The sequence below is a fragment of the Urocitellus parryii genome, chromosome X, assembly GCF_045843805.1.
Source record: "Urocitellus parryii isolate mUroPar1 chromosome X, mUroPar1.hap1, whole genome shotgun sequence".
Classification (NCBI taxonomy): Eukaryota; Metazoa; Chordata; class Mammalia; order Rodentia; family Sciuridae; genus Urocitellus; species Urocitellus parryii.
In genome coordinates this window covers 61,638,028-61,662,532 of record NC_135547.1, presented here as the reverse complement: position 1 = coordinate 61,662,532, position 24,505 = coordinate 61,638,028, and the positions used below count along the sequence as shown (strand labels likewise).

The window sequence follows — 24,505 nt, the reverse complement described above, 5'->3', positions numbered from 1 at the left end:
ATTGATTGTTCCAAACATTACAGAGCTCTTGATAAATCATCTTTCATACATTTGACTCTATTGGGTTTTGAACTCCCATTTCTACCCCAAATACAGATAGCAGAATCACATCTGTTACATACTCACATTTTTACCTAATGGCATATTAGTGACTGTCTTGATCTGCTACCTTTCCTAACCGCCACTATCCCCCCTCCCCTCCCCTCCCACCTTCCCTCTCTGCCTCTTCTGCTGTTGTTCAATTCTCTACCTTTTTCCCCCCTCCCCCTTGCCCATCATAACCTCTTATACTTTTGTGTATCATTGAAGGTCTCCTACCATTTGCATATCCTTTCCCTTCTCTCTCCCTTTCACTCCCCCCATTTGTCTTTGTTTACAGTTAGTCTTTTCCTCATGCTCTTCCTTCCTGTTTTGTTCTTAGTTGCTCTCTTTATATCAAAGGAGACATTTGGCATTTGTTTTTCAGGGCTTGGCTAGCTTCACTTAGCATAATCTGCTCTAATGCCATCCATTTCCCTCCAAATTCTATGATTTTGTCATTTCTTAGTGCTACATAATACTCCATTGTATATAGATGCCACAATTTTTTTATCCATTCATCTATTGAAGGGCATCTAGGTTGGTTCCACAGTCTAGCTATTGTGAATTGTGCCGCTATAATCATTGATGTGGCCGTATCCCTATAGTGTGCTCTTTTAAAGTCCTCAGGGAATAGTCCGAGAAGGGCTATAGCTGGGTCAAATGGTGGTTCCATTCCCAGCTTTCCCAGGAATCTCCATACTGCTTTCCAAATTGGCCTCACCATTTTGCAGTCCCACCAGCAGTGTACAAGTGTACCCTTTTCCCCACATCCTCGCCAACACTTATTGTTGTTTGACTTCATAATGGCTGCCATTCTTTCTGGAGTGAGATGGTATCTTAGGGTGGTTTTGATTTGCATTTCTCTGATTGCTAATGATGGTGAGCATTTTTTCATGTACTTGTTGAGTGATTGTATGTCCTCCTTTGAGAAATGTCTGTTCAGGTCCTTGGCCCATTTGTTGATTGGATTATTTGTTATCTTATTATTTAATTTTTTGAGTTCTTTGTACATTCTGGATATTAGGGCTCTATCTGATGTGTGGGGGGTAAAAATTTGTTCCCAGGATGTAGGCTCTCTATTTACATCTTTTATTGTTTCTCTTGCTGAGAAAAAAACTTTTTAGTTTAAGTAAGTCCCATTTGTTTATTCTTGTTGTTAACTCTTGGGCTATGGGAGTCCTATTAAGGAATTTGGAGCCTGACCCCACAATATGTAGATCGTAGCCAACTTTTTCTTCTATAAGACGCAGTGTCTCTGGTTTGATATCTAGCTCCTTGATCCATTTTGAGTTAACTTTTGTGGCTGGTGAGAGAAAGGGATTCAATTTCATTTTGTTGCATATGGATTTCCAGTTTTCCCAGCACCATTTGTTGAAGATGCTATCCTTCCTCCATTGCATGTTTTTAGCCCCTTTATCAAATATAAGATAGTTGTAACATTGTGGATTAGTCTCTGTGTCCTCTATTCTGTACCATTGGTCCACCCGCCTGTTTTGGTACCAGTACCATGCTGTTTTTGTCACTATTGTTCTGTAGTACAGTTTGAACTCTGGTATCGCTATACCTCCATATTCACACTTCCTGCTTAGAATTGCTTTTGCTATTCTGGGTCTTTTGTTTTTCCATATGAATTTCATGATTGCTTTATCTATTTCTTCAAGAAATGTCGTTGGGATTTTGATTGGCATCGCATTAAACCTGTAGAGAACTTTGGGTAATATTGCCATTTTGATGATGTTAGTTCTGCCTGTCCATGAACAGGGTACATTTTTCCATCTTCTGAGATCTTCTTCTATCTCTCTCTTTAGGGTTCTGTAGTTTTCATTGTATAAATCTTTCACCTCTTTTGTTAGGTTGATTCCTAAGTATCTTATTTTCTTTGGGGATATTGTGAATGGAGTGGTTTTCCTTATTTCCATTTCAGAGGTTTTGTTGCTGATATACAGGAATGCCTTTGATTTATGCGTGTTGATTTTATAACCTGCCACTTTGCTGAATTCATTTATTAACTCTAGCAGCTTCTTTGTAGACCCTTTTGGGTCTGTTAAGTATATTGTCATGTCATCCGCAAATAGCGATAATTTAACTTCTTCTTTTCCTATTTTTATGCCTTTAATTTCTTTTGTCTGTCTAATTGCTCTGGCTAGTACTTCGAGAACTAAATTGAATAGAAGTGGTGATAGAGGGCACCCTGTCTTGTTCCAGATTTTAGAGGGAATGCCTTCAATTTTTCTCCATTTAGGATGATGCTAGCCTGAGGTTTAGCATATATAGCTTTTACAATGTTGAGGTAAGTTCCTGTTCTCCCTAGTTTTTCTAGTGTTTTGAACATAAAGGGATGCTGTACTTTGTCAAATGCTTTTTCTGCATCTATCGAGATGATCATATGTTTCTTGTCTTTAAGTCTATTGATGTGGTGAATAGCATTTATTGATTTCCGTATATTGAACCATCCTTGCATCCCAGGGATGAATCCTACTTGGTCATGGTGCACAAGTTTTCTGATATGTTTTTGTATTCGATTCGCCAGAATTTTATTGAGAATTTTTGCATCCAAGTTCATTAGAGATATTGGTCTGTAGTTTTCTTTCCTTGAAGTATCTTTGTTTGGTTTTGGGATCAGAGTGATGTTGGCCTCATAGAATGAATTTGGAAGAGCTCCTTCTTTTTCTATTTCTTGAAATAGCTTGAAAAGTATTGGTATTAATTCTTCTTTGAAGGTTTTGTAGAACTCCGCTGTATACCCATCCGGTCCAGGGCTTTTCTTGGTTGGTAGTCTTTTGATGGCTTCTTCAATTTCTTCCTCTGTTATTGGTCTATTTAAATTTTGTGTGTCTTCCTGTCTCAATCTGGGCAAATCATATGCCTTAAGAAATTTATTTATATCTTCACTATCTTCTATTTTATTGGAATATAGGGTTTCAAAATACTTTCTAATTATCTTCTGAATTTCTGTAGTGTCTGTTGTGATATTGCCTTTTTCATCCCGTATGTTATTAATTTGAGTTCTCTCTCTTCTTCTTTTCGTTAGTATGGCTAAGGGCTTGTCTATCTTATTTATTTTTTCAAAGAACCAACTTTTAGTTTTATCTATTTTTTCGATGGTTGTTTTTGTTTCAATTTCGTTGATTTCTGCTCTAATTTTAATTATTTCTTGTCTTCTACTACATTTGCTGTTGTTTTGCTCTTCCTTTTCTAGATTTTTGAGGTGTAGTGTGAGTTCATTTATTTGTTGGTTTTTTCTTTTTTTGAGGAAAGAACTCCAAGAAATGAATTTCCCTCTTAAAACTGCTTTCATTGTGTCCCATAGATTCCGGTATGTTGTGTCTGTATTATCATTTGACTCTAAGAATTTTTTCATCTCCTCCTTTATGTCTTCTGTAACCCATTGATCATTCAATAACATATTGTTCATTTTCCATGTGGTGTAGGGTTTTTCCTTCCTTCTTTTATCATTGATTTCCAATTTCATTCCATTATGGTCAGATATGGTGCATGGTATAATCTCCACACCTTTATATTTATTAAGAGTTGCCTTATGGCATAATATATGGTCTATCTTTGAGTAGGATCCATGCGCTGCTGAGAAGAACGTGTATCCACTTGATGATGGTTGATATATTCTATATATGTCGGTTAAGTCTAGGTTGTTGATTGTGCTGTTGAGTTCTATAGTTTCTTTATTCAATTTTTGTCTAGAGGATCTGTCTAATGGCGAGAGTGGTGTGTTGAAGTCACCCATAATTATTGTGTTGTGGTCTATTTGACTCTTGAACTTGAGGAGGGTTTGTTTTATGAACGTTGCAGCTCCATTGTTTGGTGCATACACATTGATAATTGTTATGTCTTGTTGGTGGATGGTTCCTTTTAACAGTATATAGTACCCTTCTTTATCTTTCTTGATTAACTTAGTTTTGAAGTTGATTTTATTCGATATGAGTATGGCCACTCCTGCTTGTTTCCGAGGGCCATGTGAGTGGTATGATTTATCCCAACCTTTTACCTTCAGCCTGTGTATGTCTTTTCCTATCATATGAGTCTCCTGAAGGCAGCATATTGTTGGATTTATTTTTTTGATCCAGGTTACCAGCCTATGTCTCTTGATTGGTGAGTTTAGGCCATTAACATTTAAGGTTACAATTGAGATATGATTTGTACTTCCAGTCATGCTTCTTTATTTATTTATTTTAGTTTGGCTAATTTTACTTTTTGGTTATTTTCCTCCCCCTTTACTGAGCTACTTCTTGCTATTGGTTTTGTGCACTATTTTTTAATTCCTCTTCTTGTAGTATTTTGATCAAGATACTTTGCAGTGCTGGTTTTCTTGCTGCGAATTCTTTTAGCTTTTGTTTATCATGAAAGATTTTAATTTCGTTGTCAAATCTGAAGCTCAATTTTGCTGGATACAGTATTCTTGGTTGGAATCCATTATTTTTCAGTGTATGAAATACATTGTTCCAGGATCTTCTTGCTTTCAAAGTCTGTGATGAGAAATCAGTCGTTAACCTTATTGGTTTACCCCTGAATGTGATCTGCCTCTTTTCTCTCGTAGCTTTTAATATTCTCTCCTTGTTCTGTATGTTGGCTATCTTCATTATTATGTGTCTTGGAGTTGGTCTATTATGGTTTTGAATGTTTGGGGTCCTGTAGGCTTCCAGGATTTGGCAATCCATTCTATCTTTCATCTCTGGGAAGTTTTCTACAATTATTTCATTTAATATGCTGTCCATTCCTTTGGTTTGAATCTCTGTTCCTTCTTCTATCCCAATGACTCTCAAATTTGGTTTTTTTATGACGTCCCATATCTCTTGAATAGATTGCTCGTGGGTTTTAAGCATCTTTTCTGGTTTGGCTATACTCTTTTCAAGTTGATAAACCTTGTCTTCATTATCTGATGTTCTGACTTCTACTTGATCAAGTCTATTTGTAATATTCTCGTTTGAATTTTTAATTTGGTTTATAGTTTCCTGCAATTCTAGGATTATCGTTTGATTTTTTTTTAAGATCTCTATCTCCTGGTAGAGCTCGTTCTTTGCCATTTGCATTTGTTTGTTTAATTCATTTTCAAAATATACTTTTATTTCTTGGACTTGCTGTCTCACGTCCTCTCTAATATTCCTTTCCATTTGAGTTAGGTATGCCTTGTGTTCTTTCCCTATCCCTGCTTCTGATGTTTCTATGTCCTCCTGTAGAATTAAGTTGTCTTGCATTGTTTGTACTCCTTTTTTCCCTTGTTTTCTCATGTTGTCCACGTTACTTCCCAGCTCTTTTTGATTGTCGTGTTTCTGCTCTCTTCTATAGCTTTGTTTTGGATCTGTATTACTCTGATGTCTCTCCTTTGTGTTGTTAAACTATGCCTGCTAACTTGGATTCCGCTGGGAAGGAATTCTGTCGTCCAAGCTCCAGTGACAACACTGCTCTGCTATGGCGGGCCCCAGGCTCCTTGCTGGAGTGTCCTAAAGGGGGGTGTGACTGGACTATCTCTGTTTGGTTTCAGTTCCCAGTCACGGCAGGCAGGCAGTCTCCAGCCACCCAGTATCACAGGCCACTGGCGGGTGATCGGTCGTCTGTGGGCGGCGTTCTCCTACCGCCCCGTTACGCAGGCAGTGGGTGAATTGTCGCTGGCAGGCCTGCGGTTTCCAGCCGCGCACTTGCTAGGGTCTTGCCTCTAGTCTCCTGGTTTCTCCTATTAGTTTTGGTTTCTCCTGTTTTGTTGTTGCAATCTGTCGGAGAGTCGTGGTGGATACTTCAGCTTTCCAAGATGGTGGCCGCTGATTGCCTCAGTGGAGTGTCCACTGTTTTGATGTTGTAGTCTGTTTTGATGTTGCAATCTGTCGGAGATTGGTGGTGTATACTTCAGCTTTCCCAGATGATGGCCGCTGACTGCCTCGGTGGAGTGTCTGCTGTGGGGGATGGGGCTGCACTGCTTCCTTCCCCTTCTGAAATCCCATACTCAGCCCAAGGGTCAGTGGGCTTGGCTGGCGGGATTCCACCTAATGGTAGTCCCTAATCTCCCTGCTTGCTAATTAATCGCTTCTCTGCGGCGCCAAGCCTTCTGTAGCTGAGGGGAAGGCCACATGAATCAGTCGGCCTGGATCTCCTGGATCTCCGGGGTCCTGCTGCTGGTTGTTTTGATGTTGCAATCTGTCGGAGAGTGGCGGTGTATCCTTCAGCTTTCCCGGATGGTGGCCGCTGACTGCCTCGGTGGAGTGTCCGCTGTGGGGGATGGGACTGTACCGCTTCCTTCCCCTTCTGAAATCCCGTACTCGGCCCAAGGATCAGTGTGGGCTTGGCTGGCGGGATTCCACTTAATGGCAGTCCCTAATCTCCCTGCTTGCTAATTAATGGTCACTAATGTTTAAATAATCAGCCATTGGCACATCACCCAAGAAAAATGGAAACCAAAGAGAACAATTTTACATTGTATAAGAATTACTATTTTGTGTTGCCAAGTATGTTATGATAGGTAACTATTAATGGGTACAGAGGCAGGGCTTTCCCATGGGAGAAGCATTTCTTAGTTAATATGGAGTCTCATGGTAAAATGGAGAATGGAGTCTGTTTGGTCATTGTCCATATAGCCTGGCCCATAACATAACTCATCAGTTGAATAAAAGATCAAATTTCAGTGAGAACAACAAAGAAACCATTACATATTTTCTATTGCTTCACTGTGCTTGATTGTGTATTTATCTAAAAACATAGATATTCAGGCACTGCATTGAAGACTTCACAAACAGAATTTAAGGATTTCATAAAACTCTTTGCAATATAGACATGAGGCAATATAAAATATAGAAGTTATAAACAAGGTCTCTATACTTTGAATCAAGTAAGGAGATACAGAAAGATTACTAACAATATATGTGTCACGTGAATTTTGTCACTCAGAGGTTTTCATTAAATAATTTTAGAGCTGCTTTAGCACTTTAACAAGCATGTTTAAGAAATGGACTTTTACTCCATCTCTTCCCTTAAATAAATGACCCATGAGATCACTGTGAGATTTAGTTTCCTTATCTGCAATACAAAAAAATTGAACTAGATAGCTCCTAAATTTTTTGTGTGGTAATATGATATGATTCTTTATACCTTAATATTACCTTATTAATATTGCTCACTGACTTTTTTCAATATTATAAAATAGAATTTGCTTACAAAAATATATACATATTAATATTTGCTATCTTTTCTGTAAATTAAAAGTATGTGGGGACTCTTGTTCATTAATTTTCTTAATTTGAGTGTGTTAAGACACTTATTTTATCTGGAACTCCTTGTCTACAAGAAGTTTAAATTTTGTCAACTGTTATTTTTTATCAAGTAGAAGCCACTTATTGTTTACAGAAATTCATATTTACAATATAAATAGTGACATAAATATTAATTAATTATTGTCAGAATTCAATTCTGAGGAGTTTATACAAATTCTAAAAATTTGTCTGATACATTTTTCATTAAGATTTATTCAGCCCTGTTTTTCCTGGGAAGGTTCCCTTTGATTAAATCATTGACATCATTATTTTCTGCCCAGAATTACTCTTGAGGCCAGGAGAGGTCATTTGGAGGAATTCAGTAAAGATAAATTAAATATGGCAATAAAACCTCTGGGATTGTAGAGAATGTACACATATATGTCATCAGTTTATAAACTAAAGCAATTTTCTTTCAAATCATTTTTGCCATGATTTAGAGACAAACCATGTGGTGAATATTTTGATTCACTGAAAAAATTTTTTGCAGGGTAGAGTATGGATCGACAAATTAAAACTGTATTATTCTCCAGAACATTCAGAGATAGGTGTACTAGGCTGAATCTGCTTTTATTTATGCTTTTTGAGGGATTTACTCTGCCTCTTAGAATCAGGATCTTGGACTTGCATTTTACATGGTAGAATAGATCTTGCAGAACTCTGAAATACTATTTAAAAAATTTGCCAGATTTTTCTCCTATTGTTCAGTGTAATAATTTACTAATAGATGGTTGAGAATTTGGAGTATATCTAAAAAAAATAAGTTGAATTCACCAGATACTTTGGAGGGCATAGTTGGAGTATGTGTTCATCTACTCTTTTTACTACTTGTTCCCTTATATATTTTTGTGGTACTGTCTGATATAGACTTTCTAGGAGAAAGAATTTCAAACATATATGATACCTTTTCTCTATTTCTATTCTTCCTTCATAATAATAAGTGGATTTTTAAAATAACTTCCATATAATACAAAATAATATAATTATACCACAGGGACTGATCATAATGATGACAAGCCGTTTTTTTTTTTCACTTATTTGGTTCCTCATTTTATAAGTATGAGGTATGTAAGAGGGTGAAAGACCTACATGAATGCTTCCTTCTTCCCTGTTCTAGGCTGAGTCTCCTAGGCTAGACATTCTATCCTTTAGCAGAAGTGTCAAGAAGAATGTATTGTAGAAAGGGTTCCTTGCAGCATTTCAGGGCACTTTCTCTGATAATATTGTTTTAAACTACTTAGTTTTGTTGTTTTCATTAAGTGAAAATTAATTCATTAATGAAAATTAATGCATACTGAATTCTGTTAAAAACAAAAGTCCAGAGTTCTAGGCAGATACTAGAAAGCATTATCAAAAGCCTTAGAATATTTCAAACAATTGGCATTTTACTTGTCTCTGTTTTTCTGTGTCTTGAATTGGAGATCAGACCCATACTTATCCTCTTTTGTAAATTTTAATGCTGTCCATTGTAATATAAAGGAATTATATTTTGAAAATTACCTTATTAAAATATTCATAATTTCAACATTGATTTTAATTTTGGCTTGTATTGTATAGCATAGTACTACTAAATAAATGTATTCAGCTTTCAGTTACATTAAGAAATGGTCCCAATATTAAATGGGATGATTCTGGTTTTAGGTATAACTGCTGCAGCAATGGCTGAAGCAATGAAACTGCAGAAGATGAAACTCATGGCTATGAACACACTTCAGGGAAATGGAAGCCAAAATGGGACTGAATCAGAGCCTGATGATCTTAATTCTAACACAGGTAAGTATATTCAGGGATCCTGAAAAGGTGACTATCCTTTTTTGAGAGGCGGGGGAGAAGTGGAATTACGAAGGAGGAAGAAATATATATACTTTGATTACAAACAATTGCTTCAGAAGATACTTAACCCTATTGATAACTTGTGCACTGAATCTAGAAAATGATTAGAGATCACGATCTTATTTCAGAAACATTCCATTATCTCCATTGTTTTGTTGCAGTGGAATTGAATTCTGATTTGTACAGTGCTAGTCAATCAATGTACTTTCTGTGTGCTAAAGCCTGCCCTATTATTGCAGCTTCACCCCAGGTTTCTTATTCCATTCTTATCTAAATAATTCATATTTATTAAGTATACACAATGTACAATAGTTAAACAGCAATAAGGCAATATGTTGGTACTCTGAGGACAGAAGACAAGAGTCACTGGATTTCAAATGTGTACAATCTAAGGAAAGAGATAAAATATACATATATCCCGGTGTGGTGGCACATACCTGTAATTCCAGCAACTCAATAGGCTGAGGCAAGAGGATCACAAGTTCAAGGCCAGTCTCAGCAACTTAGCAGTTCCCTAATCAACTTAGCGGGACCCTGTATCGAAATAAAAAGGGGTGGGAATGAGGTTCAGTGGTTAAGCAACCCTGGGTTCAATCCCAGGTACCCCACCCCTACAAATGTACAAATATGAATATACCACAGTGAATTTCACCTTTATGTGTAGCTCTAAAATACCAGTTAAAAGACTGTAATTAAATTGAAGGAAATCAAATACAGTACTGAAAGAAGAACAGGGGGAAGGAGGAGGGGAGGGAAGAGGAAGTACAGGGCACTTCAGTGGAGCAAATTATATTTCATGCATATATGTTTATGTCAAATGAACCTAAAGGTTATATACAACTATAGTGAACTAATAAAACATGAAAATAAAAATGAATCAGTGTATAAAATATACTCTGAGATAAAATGTGACAAAAGCAACATGATAAATAAAGTACTATGAAAATATAAAGAGAAGAAACTTCTAAATAAATCAGAAAAATATTCATGTATAGGGTGAGGTATTTGAGTAGGAGATGATGTTAAAGTGAAACTCAGAAAATGGATGGCTTAAATGATGTTTTAAATAGATAGGACTATTCCCCTAGGTAACCATTTCCAAATTGTGGTTTTCAGAATCTCTCATATTGTGTCTAAGATATTGTTTGAGGAAATTGTTGTGTTTGATTACTGGTAAGTTTTAATAAACATTCTCAGGTCAACTCTAGAGCTCCCGTTGTTTACAATGTTATTGACAAAGATTTCTAAATTTGAATTTTGGATGTCTTAGTGACTTGAAATAATTAAGCCTTATCCCACAGATGATACTTGTAGGATAAGAAATTGGGTCATCAAGTAGCTGGGTAAGGAAAGAGCTAGCACTGAGACATATTTTCTTGGTCTTTTTGTTTAACATTATTTCTTTAATGTTTGAATTGATTTTCTAGTATAATCTAAGGTACATAGTTTCTTTCTTTGGTATTACATCTCAATCAATAATTCTAGACAAGGAGATGTGCTGGTAAAAGGATTTGTCCTTAATTTGGTATGACCAATTTTCTATTCATGATTTAATCTAAAGTGTATTCTGGATATTATGGTTTTGATTATATCTCTGATATTTTTTTGATATTCTTTTTTTCATTAAGTGAGGTATAGAAAACAAATGTTTCACTAGATTTCTAAAATTGTCTCCAATAATCAAGTTATAAAATTTCTGTTAGACCTACAAATATTCCAAGCAATTAAATGCTTTAAAATTTTGCTTTCATTTTAAATGTAAGCTTGATGACTTAAATCCCTGCTCTGAAATTGTGCTGAGTGAATATTTCTCTTTGTTTTCCTCATGGGAAGCTTTTGTTTCTATAAGGCACAACTAAAGACAGAAATGAATGGTCTCTGTTCACTTCATTTATTTGTGGCCATATCGACATTTTACCTGAGAAAATTTTGGCTTTTATAAGCTATTTTCATTATGATCTATGTGACCAGAAAAGAATTTTAAAAGATTTTTCTTCTTTTAAATTTCAGATGGTGCATGTTCTGTTTTAAATGCCATATTGTGACAGCATTGCTATTCAATTTCATCACAGTGATTAGTTGCTAAATCTCCAGAAGGCAAATTATAGCAGCTATAAAAAGATACCAAATATTCAATTAAAATATTTCTGTTGGTGTTAATATGTTTACCTATCTTGTCATTGTAAAAAGAATCACATTCTATTTTCTTTGCATATTCCTTGTAACTTCTTATTCCAATATCCATTTCCATTGACTCTTGCCATTTATTTATGCAAGTCCTAGTATTTATTTGTTTGTGATAGGTTTTTATCAAAATATGTATTAAATATCATGTTCTACACACTTCAACTCCACAGGAAAATGTACAAAAAGGAAACACATTCCTAGAAGTTATAATATCAACCATTATTCATTTTGTTCTTCACAAAACAACCAAAGTAGTCATAGTTCCCAAACTCTTATGATCTAAGAAAATAAACAGGACACTGACCTGAAAATGTAGGAAGCTTGTGTTAAATTGAAATGGAAGAAAAGAAGTCTCCCTTTGGAAGTTTTTATATGCCCTCATATTTCATTGAAATTGATATTTTTGATGGATTCTGTAAGAGCAGAGATAAGAGAGAGGATAATGGAATTAATAACATTAAGCTTTAAAAGGTAAAGCAAACATAGATGTTAGAAGATTTCTAGGCAAGAATAGCATTTTCTCTTTTGAAGACAGACCTATAGTTTCTTTGATTCAAGGTTTTGTTTAATAGCTTCTGTAATGGCTGGACCATGATTCTGCATCAAGATTTCAGCATGAATAACAACCTGTTCGTGTTTCATTTAGCTCCAAATGAGAAATTCTGTCTTTTATTGTTTTAGGAAATTAGTCTGTGTACTATTGCTCCTGTAGCTTTATAATTAATCACTAAAGGTTATGGCTGTGGAGAGTTTGTGGGAAATAGATGCCTGAATGATTATAATTGTAGCTGTCAAATTGGAAATATAATTATAGACCAGCAGGTCCTTTTTAAAAACTATGACAAAAACTTTGAGGGTTACCCATTTACATGTAGAAATACATGGTTTATTTTTGACTGTGTTTCTTATTTCAGGAAGAACTGTGCACCATAAGTCCTCTGGAGAGTCTAAGACTATAACCATGTAAATCTTTATCCTCTGAATCTCTGCTTATTCTGACTTTTGTGTTGATTTAGCTTCTGTGGAGCAGATGTTTTTTGTCTTTTAGAAATGTAGAGTATTTTGTCTTTTAGAAAATACAGTTTACAGTGGAAATAACTGAAGTTGATTAACTTGCAAGTTTGAATTAGAAAATCCCAAGATTATCTTTTTTCTTTGTTATCCAAACACCTCATTAGATATGGAGCAAGATGTTTCTAGAGAATCAAATGAGGCACGCTTGTTTTTATTAAATCTTGACACCAAAAACTGCTTTTAGGTTTTCCTCTTAGAATTGTAAACTTTTGCTCTTCTTTTCTACTTCTGTGCCTCTGGCCCCTTTATAAGAAATGTAAACCAGGAGAGTTTATTGTATTTTTCAAGACCCTTTTAAAAACTTATTCCAACAGGAATTATTGTGTCTACTCTTAATACTTCATGTAGTAGATTAAGGATTTATTGTTTTGTCAGTGTTATTAAGGTAAGTTTCTATGAAAGCACCTCAGAGTTAAGCCTTTGCATACCTCTTCTTCACAATGAATAATTTAAAATAATGTCTTCTTTCCTTACAGATCTTATTTATCAACCCATAATCATTCTAGTACTTCTTTCAAAGCCTCCACCTTCCTCTTGCTCTCAGATAGGCTATTAATCCAAAGTGTTAAATGCCAATTCTAAGGGAGGATCTAAGCTGTATTGAATTTAATTTGCTTTCTGTGTCTTATACTTCTTGAATGTGTCTGAGATTTTGTACATTTGAGCTAGATTCCTAGCTCTATTATAGTTTTGTTCTGCAATTTTAAACAAGTTTCTTTCTCTTCATACCTTAGTTATAATGAATGAGTTTAGTATAATTATATTGGATTTAAGTTGTAATTATCATTTTTTTGTGATTCTTGAACCTCATTGGTTGATCCCCATCTTCTCTTTTTATTCTTTTCACTTAATGGGTACTCTTTTGAATCTAGAGCTCTTATAGTCCACATTATTTCTTTCTTTTTTTGGGGGGGGCGTACCAGGCATTGAACTCAGGGGCACTCAATCACTAAGCCATATCCCCGGCCCTATTTTGCATTTTATTTAGATACAGGGTCTCCCTGAGTTGCTTAGCACCTTGCTGTTGCTGAGGTTGACTTTGAACTCACAATCCTCCTGCCTCAGCCTCCCAAGCTGCTGGGATTACAAGTGTGCACCACCATGACCAGCCAACCTATTTATTTCTTACTGGGTCTTCCACTCTGTGTTGTCACTTCAGATTCTGAACAAATCCTCAAAATTTTTACATTGGTGTCTCCTGATCAAAATCTGCTCTATTTTCAGGCACTAATAGAAATGTCTTCCCTGCACTTGAGATCTAGGAGACTTTGCTGTATAATTGTCCATAATTAACTTTAATCCATGGGTGACCACTCTTTGACTGTCCCTTTTCTGCCTCCTACCTCCTGGGAACACTATCTAAGTGTGTGACCTGTTTGGATTTTCACAGTTTATTGATGATCCAATTGTTTAGACAGGTCTCAAAAACCTTGATAAAGTCAAAATAAATTATATCTACTGCTTCACCTTTGTTTCTCAGACTGTTATTTTTTCACAGAAGGGAGATTAGATTTGCTTAAAAAAGCTTGGTCTTTAGGAAGCCATGCTGGGTATTACCCATCATACTGTTCTTTTCAAAGTATTTGGAAATTGATTAGTACTACATTCCAGGACATATATCTTATTTTTACAGACTACATACGAACAGATAAAACAAATACCAGAAAAGAAAAAATGTAAGGAATAGTTCTTGAAGTAGGCCAAGATATATAGAATATTATCCTTTCTGTGAAGCCTTTGAGGAAATTATTATAGTGAGTTGACATATTTGTGCCAGTTGGAATATAGTGCTCACAAATGGAGTTTATAATAAGTTAAGAGTATATTTATAATTTCATGATTCGTGAACTAATGATAACTTCACAAAATTAAATAGTAATGCGCTTATTACAGTGCCAAATTTCAGAGACTAATTTATATATTATGTGATTTTGAGTATCAAATAATTAAAATAATGTTTATTATGCACTGTCATGATTGTTCCTATTGTCTTCATAAAAAGCAGTATAATAAACATAATTTTACATAGCATTGGACACATTATTATCCAATATTTAATGGATTCCACTTTATAGTGGACAAACTAGTATATGGGTCTTGGAAATAATCACTCTTTTGTTCTAAACCCTAATTCTCTATAGTTCTATGGTACTCAGACATCAACAATACTGCAGTCATGGATATGACCTGTACATATAATGAACCTAATGAATACACTGAGCCCAAGTTCAACAGATACTTGTGCCATTATCTGAAGGTTTGAAAGATCTCTGACATGCAAAGTGAGTTTTAATGCAGTATCACATACCATAAAATTCACCCCATTTAAATGCACAATCCAGTGTGTTTAGTGCATTCACAGAATTATACAAGTGTTACCATGGTCTAATTCCAGATTTTTTTGATCAGTCTTACCCATTTTCCACCAACTTTCAGCCCCAGGAAGCCACTAATCTACTAATGCATTGTGTTATTTCTTATGCAAATGAAGTCATACATTATGTGACCTCTTGTGTATGACCTCTTTTATACAGCATAATGTTTTCAAAGTTCACCTGTATTGCAACATGTCTCAGAAATTAGTTCCATTTCATGCCAATACTATTAAGTTATTTGAATGTACTAAATTTTACTTATCCATTTATCTGTTGATAAAAATTTAAGTTGTTCCCACTTTGGGGGAATTGTACATAATACTGTGTCAATAGCCATGTGCAGATATTTTGGGGGAGGATATATGCATTTATTTCTCATGAGTATGTTCCTAGGAGTGGAATTGCTGGATCAAATGATAATTCTGTGTTTAACACTTTGAGAAAATGCCAGAGTGGCTGAAACATTTTGTATTCCTGAAGTGAATTTTGTGTATTATATATGGAAAGATTGGCTTAAAAATTAAATTTAGATTAATTATGCATTTCTGGATACTCTGTATTATGTTGTGTGTGTTGTACAACTTTTGTGACATTCCAACATTATAGTTACCCTTTATAGAGGCAACCTGATCCTGCAAAGCAGCAGAAACTCTATAGCCTCTAGGAATGTTAAGAAGGTCAAAGGTTGTGACTTTAAAGAAAAATTCAAGAAGTGAAATATGATCATTTGGTTGATGTAGGGAGAGGGGTGTTGACCTCTGACTTTTCTAAAGCTTATTGTATATCAATACAGAGCAGGAAAATAAATCATACCACAAAGGTTTATCATAACAATACCAACACTTTTGTAGATGAAATCATCATAAAATAGTTTGGCATTCTAACCATTAGCTGTTCATATTTGGGGGTGAATTTGTTTAGTGGGAAATAATAAGAGTGGAAAGGTAATACTACCTGGAATAAAACATATCTATATGACTCCAAGGAGTGAATGGTGGAAATTTTGGAAGTTTTTTTTTTTTTTTTTTTCTGCAGAAATGGTATGGCCAGGGGCATGAGGAGAAAAGAAAAAGGAAATCCTAAGGAGATAGTCATTGTGTCAATTACCTTAATGTACACCATTCCTGGGTTTAGATAAATTCTCAAGGGATTTATTATATTGTCTTAGGATTTTTCCCTTCTTTCCTGGCTTCCCATGGAGATTTGGGACTGGATCTGAAGCCTTAAAACAGTTAATATTTGAGAGCCCTTCCAAAGGAATTATCACACCCAAAATTACACATGCATCTATCTGTCTATCTATCTATCCATCCATCCTCCATTCATCTATATCACAAACATATATACCATTTATCTATATATAAATATATCATAGGGATAAAATGATAATGCTTACAAATGGATACTTATCCAAATGTAATATATTCCTGCTTAAATTATATTAATAATCATGCAGTAAAATATAGATTGAAGAGAAAAACAAAATCTCAGTACACACAATGAAAATAAGGATATCTATAGGAATAAAAAAGTATAGTTAGAGAAACCAACTGTAAAGGCACCAGGCTCACTGGTAGGAACTCAGTATAGAAATTTAATATATGCACTCATTGTAGGGACTATTTATCACACATGTGAGAATTTTGTTTTTTACCTTATAAAGGAAGTTGGGCACAGATTCTCAGAAAGCATGTTTTCTTTTGCAGGAGTAAATACAATAATCAATAACATAAGACACTTCCTTAGAGCTGGCCTTATCTGTAAATAAGATGATTTCATGAACTCTGGGAAATTGCAGTGTTTCTGCCATTCCCAACTCTCCTAGGATGTATCTAATGCAAAGTAAGAAATTAATTTCAAAGCTCTCTTGGGTATTATAAATTTTCACTCTTATCAGTTGTTTACATCTTTATATGAATTCAAGTTTAAGAGCTTGTGCTTATGAGAGGAAAGAATTCCCTGGGCAAAGCTTAAGGGATAGATATTGTATGCTGAAGCTTAAGGGCCCAAACACAAACTTTGTCTGTTTCAAATTTATCTTTCTTTTATGAGATTGCAGTATTTCTTAAGAAATGTGTTTTCTAAATTTTATTAAAGATGCCTCACTTCTCTTTCTTGGCAAAAAATGGAGATTTTTCCTTCACAAGGATTAATCTCCATGTGCATATTGAGCCCATGTCTACTTTACCTAGTGCATTCTCACACAAGGCCTCTTTTTCTCTCTGAATTAAATGTCAAGCCTTTCTAACTGGGTCATTAATGAATACAAGTGCCCTTCTAGATTATTATTATATTATACTAATATTTATCTTAAATGACTTATAGAAAATTGCAAAGAAACCTCTAGAAACCCCCAAGATTGATTTGCATCTAAATTATTTTTAACCAGGAGACAAAAGTCCTTTTCTCCAGATGATTAAGTTTTGCATTTTGTGGAGAAGTAACTTCTATGAAAAATAGATACTTCATTTTAAAATTTGAGTGAATATATTCTGTCCTTCAAACTTACTGATTTTTAGACTGCTTTATCCTGCTGGGACATGATCAATGAAGTATCCATGAATTGTACTGGAAACTATCTATTCCCATAAAAGACTCATACTAAGAGCAAAGCATTTGTTTTCTTTATGTAGAGTCTGAAGTTAACATGCATGATTTAATAAATGTGTTTTTGCCATCCTAAGAGAGATATCAAGTAGTAATAAATATTTTAGTGGTGTTTCTTTAAGCAGTTCAAATGCTTTGAGTATAGACCTTTGTGAGTGTGGGGAGGCTGGAGTTCAATTGGAGTGTAGTTCTGAGATGGTATTTCAGGAATCAAGGGAATGGGAAAAGTGTCTTGTAAAGTTTTATTGTCGCTGTACCTTTTTTGTGACTATACCTGCCACGGAGATTTCTCATAAATGCAAACATCCTTCACAATCTGTTTAAAAAACCGCAAATACATCACTCGGAGGAATGTTTAAGGAACCATGAGGAGGGGGAAAACTCATTGGTTTAATGGAATGCTGTCAAGGCAAATCAACATCATGAATGACACTGGGGCAGAATTGATACTTTTGCACTGACATGTTAAAAGAAAAGTCCATGCATTATTTAGAAAACCCAGAAATCTGTCAGCTGTATGATTGCCGAGTTAGCAGAAGCAGGAAGATGCTGCTCAAGTTGAAAAGAAATGCGTAGGCACAGATCCATATTGTAACCTTTCATGTTCTACACCCACCATGAATACTCAGCTATTACACGGTCAGCAGTTTTTAGTTTTTCTCTTTTAAATTTTCAAGTGCTTCAGAAAGCAAAAGAGGTAGGTCTTTTATTAAAAAAAAAGCAAAATGTCTAGGTTGTTATTTTAGTATTAGAGTAAAGAAAACAAGAGCAAAGAAAGATTGTTTTTCATGTTCTTGAGAGCTGTGCAAGGTTCCCAGGAGTGTTGGGGGTTGTTAAAGTAGGTATTATTTTTACACATTTGCCCCATGAACAAAGTATTTTCTTAACCATTTTGCTACACAAGGAAGCATTGTTAGTGATTTAATCACATTATTATACCATTTATAAATATATTTTATTATCTACTAATATAAAATATTGTACATATAATTATTTAAATTTTTGGTTGTAGTTGGACACAGTATCTTTATTTTACTCATTTATTTTTATGTGGTGCTAAGGATCAAACTCAGGGCCTCGCATGTGCTAGGTAAGCAATCTACTGCTGAGGCACAACTGCAGCCCCTGTACATATCGTATTTTTTACATAATTCTATTGAATACATAGGGTAGCATCTCTTGAGTGACATCTTGCAATAATCAAACTCTTGACCTTCTCTATATCTTTGTATTACTAGTATGATGCAAATAGAATTCTATATTCTTGTTATTATCATAGGAGAATAAAAAGAGGGACAAATAAACACAGTGCTTCATTAGGGTCATACATCTTAACAACAAGAGATAATTAGTGGTAAAGGAACCCAGATCTTGTCTTTTTAGACTAGTAAAGCTTGTGTTCTTTCCCTATTTTTTTTCAGTACCAGGCATTGAACTCAGGGTTGCTTTTCCATCTAGCTACATCTCAAGTCCCACTTATTTTTTATTTTGAGGCAGTCTTGCCAAGTTGCCAAGTTTTTTGAATTCCATACTAGCTGTTAATTTATAACAAGTGAAGAAACCAGCCAATAAGGAAAAATGATATAGAATTAGAAAATAAAATTTTATGTCATCTGTATTTTGGAGAACTCTATCCTGATAGGTTGCAGAAGTTAAATTACTGTTGAGGTGGTTCCAATTTAAAATTGCCTTTTACTTTGTTAGAAAAGTATAAACTTTCTGATCTTATTTCCACTGGAAATAATGAGTAGGAACAGTTTAGCATATAGAAGCTTAAAATTTATTTTTTAAGTTACTGTGTAATTGGTATTCCATAGAGGATTCCCTTGGAAGGAAGGTGAATTAATACTTTTTGCTTTCAAAGATTGTATCATTATCATCAGCCATTTCCACTGCCAAAACCCACAATAAGCAAAAAAGTCATAGAGCTAAATTTATATTGTCTTTCTACCTATGGAATTATCTGAGTTCTAAGTTATCATTTTTGCCTATTTTGCATCTTGATGATGTTTTCCAACTCTGTCCGCTTTTCATCTTCACCAACATTTTTTAACTCCTTTTTGGTTATGTCAACTGGTAGACTTACCAGTTAGACATATTAACAAATTAACAAAAGCATTTCATTTCACATACTGCAGTGATGTTTTTGTAAGAGCGCGTGTGTGTGTGTGTGTGTGTGTGTGTATGTGTGTGTCTGAGAGAATTAGCAAAGTTGTGCTTGAGTGCAAGTGTAGATATACCTCCACAAACATCTCTGTATAATATTCCAGGAAAGATATTTCTCCTAGGTAGTATATCCTTGATTATTTCTCCCTTTCAATGTTATCATTATGTGTTATAGTTTTACATGAAAATACATTTGGCATATACTGCACTTTATAAAATAGTTGTGTTGATTGTAGATAACTGGGTTACATCTGATCAGACTTAAACCTTGCACTCAAGCAAGAAACAGAATTGCAGCTGGGTGTAGTGGTGTACACCTGTAATCACAGGGGCTCAGAAGGCTGAGGCAGGAGGATAGCAGGTTCAGAACCACCCTCAGCAAGTTACTGAGGCTGTAAGCAACTTAGAGGGAACTTGTGTCAAAAAACCACAAAACTTAAAAAGCCTGGGCATGTGGCTTAGTGGTTAAGCACCCTTGTACCAAAATGAATAAATAAATGAATACTAAACAAGAATTGCTAGGATGGTTTGAAAATGAGGAAAAATAATAGGGTACCTTTTATATTAAGTTGAGAAGTTGCAGAAGAAGCAAGACAGTGGAAGCATTTGGGATTCTGAGTTTGAGAATCACCTCTGCCAAAAGTACCTGTGAGACTTTAGCTAGTGTGATTTTGTACCACAGCCTCTGTTTGTCAATGTGTAAAAATACTATTTTTAATGAAAAAAGGGTTAAATATCTCTAGTTATCAGGGAAATGCAAATTAAAATACATTGAGACTTTATCTCAATCGAGTTAGAATCACTATCATCATGAACAAAAATAATAGTGCTGATAAAGATGAGGGAAAGTTACACTAATACATTGTTGGTGGGACTGAAAATTAGTGCAACTAGTCTGGAAAACAGTATGGAAATTTCTTTTAAAAAACTAGGAATAGAACCACCATATGACCCAGCTACACACTCCTTGGTATTTATCTAAAATTGGCATGCAATAGTGATACAGCCAATCAGTGTTTATAGCAGCACAATCCACAGTATCCAAATTGTGAAACCAGCACTTGTACCTATCAGCAGATGACTGGATAAAAAAATTGGTATAAATACACAATGGAGCTGGACTCAGTTATAAAAAAAAATGAAATTATGGCATTTTCTGGTAAATGGATAAAAATGGAGAACATCAGCTAAGTGAAATGAGTCAGATCCAGAAGGCCAAGGATTGAATATTTTTTTCTCATATGTGGAAGCTAGACCAAAGGGAAACATGGCAGGGAATAGAAGGGAGACCAGTAGAGTAGAATAAGGGGACAGAGAGGGCAAGAGAAGGGTCAGGAAAAAGTAGGCAATGCAGAATGAAACTGACAAAATTATGCTATATACATATATGAATATACCACAGTGATGTTGACCTAAATGGACATCTATAAAGAACCAGTTTAAAAAACATTATGAATAAACAGAGAAAAGACCAGTAGGTTAGAAGGGGAATGGGTCAGGGAGGAGGGGAGGAAAAGAGGAATTACTGGATACTGAATTGGAGAAAATTATATTCCATGCATATATACTTATGTCAAAATGAACCCCAATGTTACTATAATGCACTAATGAAAAATTTTAAATATAATTTTGATTCAATTATTTAAAAACCATTTCAGTTGTAGAAATCTCCATTTGTGCATAGGGTAAGTGGTCATCCTTGTTACTCGAATTGTATAAGGGGTAAGTGAAGTATACTATATATTGGTTATTTGGTTCAGGGACTGCTTATAAATAAATTTTAGAAAAGTGCCAATCTAAATATGGTTTTACTATTAATTTTTATTTATCCTTCTAGAATTCTGCATTAACTAGAATATATCTTTTTCTGCATTGGAAAACACTGAATTGGCATGTAATGCATCTCAATAGTATGTGGTAAAGAAAGTAGCACTGGTCTACTCCCCTACCCTTCAGAGAAAAAGAGGAAAGGCAGTAATATAATGTATTGGAATTATAATTTTTTTAAGAGTTAGAAGCCAAATGTTAAACCTCCTCTTATTTTTTGTCTTAGGACCAAATCCACTGTATTTATCTTTCTTCAGTTTAGGATAGCTTTGATCTCCATGAGCTGTATGGCTTAAAATACTACGAATAGCAACACTTTAAAAATCTTTGGATTAGCTGAGACCAACCTTCTATAAAAAAAGTTGTAACTAAATAAAGTGCAAGAGTCTGTTTACTGCAATCATTCAAAAATGCTTCAGGGTATAGTGTTCCCTGAATGCATTAACGTTAATAGGAACTGCATGCATTCATTGAAGGAAAATATTTACCTCTTAGTTTGTATTTCAGCCATTTAGAGATATTGCATGATCTACTTTACTTGATTTATCTAGTCTGTAACCTTCCTTGCATTCTAAGAACTAGCACTGTGTTTTAATAGCAGAAAAAATAGCATTGTCTCATTGAATCAAAATTACTTGCAAGTAATCTATTTTCATATATAAGCTTCATTGTAGTAAATTTACTTTGAAGTATAAGGAACATGTCTTTGTAGGGTACAAGGAAATAACTCCAGGCACCTCCCAAATAATAAGGAAGAAAGTTTTCAGTTTCTTGTTATATCTACTATAAGAAACAAATGAAATACAACAAAACATAATGATAAAACATAAACAGCACAGCCTAAACAGTTTAGAAGGAAACATTTTCACATGCCTATCATTTTGCTGATCTTCAGCAAATTTATACTATCTGAGTATAGAGGTCTAAATCTTCAAAGCTTAAAAACAGAGGTACAGCATGAACTAATCTTCATTTTTCCCCTATCTTCTTACAGCAGCACTAATGGAAATGTATTTTGTTTAATGACTCTGAAATCCTGTTTGTAATTAGATGTGGGAATTGGTCTTACTTTGTAACAGATGATACTGGAATAATAATATGAGAGATGCTACACTGAGACCACTATCCTCCTAAATCTATATCATTTTTCATTTTATTGACAGGAGATGTGTACAAGGAACAAAGAGATTGATTTTAAAAAGGAGGAAACTAAGATCTAATAAAAATTTTCAATCCAAACCTTTTAGTGTTACTTTCAATATATTGCATTGGGGGAAAAGAAAGAGCATGAACCTTGTTTTTAATTTTAGGCAACAAGGGTTTTAAATTTGTTGCTTTGTTTCTGATAATGATCTTTGAATGTTATTGCAAAGACTAGGTAGAGAAGTTTAATTAAGTGACAGAGATCATATCATTGAAGCATGTATTATATGTTAGGATGATTATACAAAATAATTAATACTGTCTTTTAAAGGACTATTTTATATTCAAACAATGAATTTAAAGAGTGGACAGACTGAATGCAACAGCTGTTCAATTCATTGTGCTCTTCATTGTCAGTAAATCTACTGTCACTAATCCTTCTGGTCACTAAAGATTTAGTAATGTTTGTAGGTATTAGATTTTTCCTCATTTAATGTTAATGGTCTCTAGGGACCACAAAAAGTAGACTACAAAGACAATATATGTGTTATAAACAAGTTTCATCTACCCTTCAAACAGACATGTTATTGTAATTGACGGCAGTAAGAATGCTTGCGTGTACTGACATACCTTTGGTACAGAGTCAGGTTACACATATTGAATAGTATATGATAGTTAATTTAGGTGTTATTGTATTCCTTTGTTTTCCAAGTCATATGTTGGGCCTGTTTTGAAGATACAAGGCTTGTGAAAAGATGGAAAATAATTATTTGTTCTTCATATCCAGAAACTCACATTTGACAATTTGGTTTCACAAAGCAGTTTCACATGTACTTATTTCCTATGGTTGTCATGAACATTCTGTAAAGTAAGTGAAGCAATTATAATCATGCTCTAACTTGGAGAACAGAAGAAACCAATACCCAAAGAGGCTAAGGGATTTGGGGAAGTTCAATCAGCTAGTATATATGGCCAAATGCAAGTCTTTTAGCTCCAATGCTCACATTCTATAATAGGAAAATAACTCATTGTGAATAAATTAAATTGGGAACACATATGATTTCATCAATGTACAGATTAATAGATTTTGATGATATCATAATGGGTAAGAACACAATGCAATTGCAATGGAAATTTCACCACCATGGGTTTATGACTCTGTTCACATTGCAAAGCAATGGGGTAGATTTCAATATGATCATGATGAACAGAATCTTTTATTTGCTATGACAAACTTACTCATTTTATGAAACAGGAACATTGCAAGTTTCTTTATCCTTTCCTTGCAAAAGAAAACAAAGTTCATATCAGCAACAAAACAACACTTATAAAATCCTTATTTTAGAATATTAAAAAAGCATACTCACTTTGCCTCCCCTACTGCAGTATATTGAAAATATCAATAGTGGAGTTTCATTAGATTTTCCTTTCCTGATTTTTAAAGTAAATTCCTTTGTTCTTTATGAACATAATCTGTTGGCAGGAAAGAGATGATAAAATGACCTGTTTATTTCAACAAATATTCTGTATGGATTCTAGCTCCTTCTTTATGAAATACTAGAGATATCCTTATACTTATGCAAAAATGTAACAATTCTCCAGTATCTCTGTTTATATTAATTAGTCTAGAAAATTGTTTTATATAACATGGGGGAGATAAAAATATAAAAGCACTATTGAATCTGCCAACTTTAACAGATGTTCAGGCACAGAGTAGGCACTAACTAAATTTTTGCTGAATGTTGATTGTGTAGTGTACCATTGTGTTTTGTACATTATGGTGATTGTCCTATGGACCACTATTCTGTAGGATATATTGTAATTCTAGCTGCCTTCATTATTGACAAAATTTTTTGTCAACAAAAACAAGGAATTGCATTTCTCTGTGAAGTCCAAAATAAATAAATGGAAGTTTTACAACTAACACCGTTTTCTATATACTTTTTTGGAAAATATAGA

At 34.4% G+C, this 24,505-nt stretch overlaps 1 protein-coding gene across 1 annotated transcript in view; it reads left to right on the top strand.

The window, feature by feature from the left end:
- Window positions 1–24,505, top strand: part of Dach2 (dachshund family transcription factor 2) — a 527,975-nt gene that overhangs the window by 334,569 nt on the left and 168,901 nt on the right. Inside the window, exon 4 of the mRNA XM_077793629.1 lies at window positions 8,976–9,107. Coding sequence (XP_077649755.1) covers window positions 8,976–9,107 — 132 coding nt within the window. The remainder of the gene's footprint in view (window positions 1–8,975; window positions 9,108–24,505) is intronic.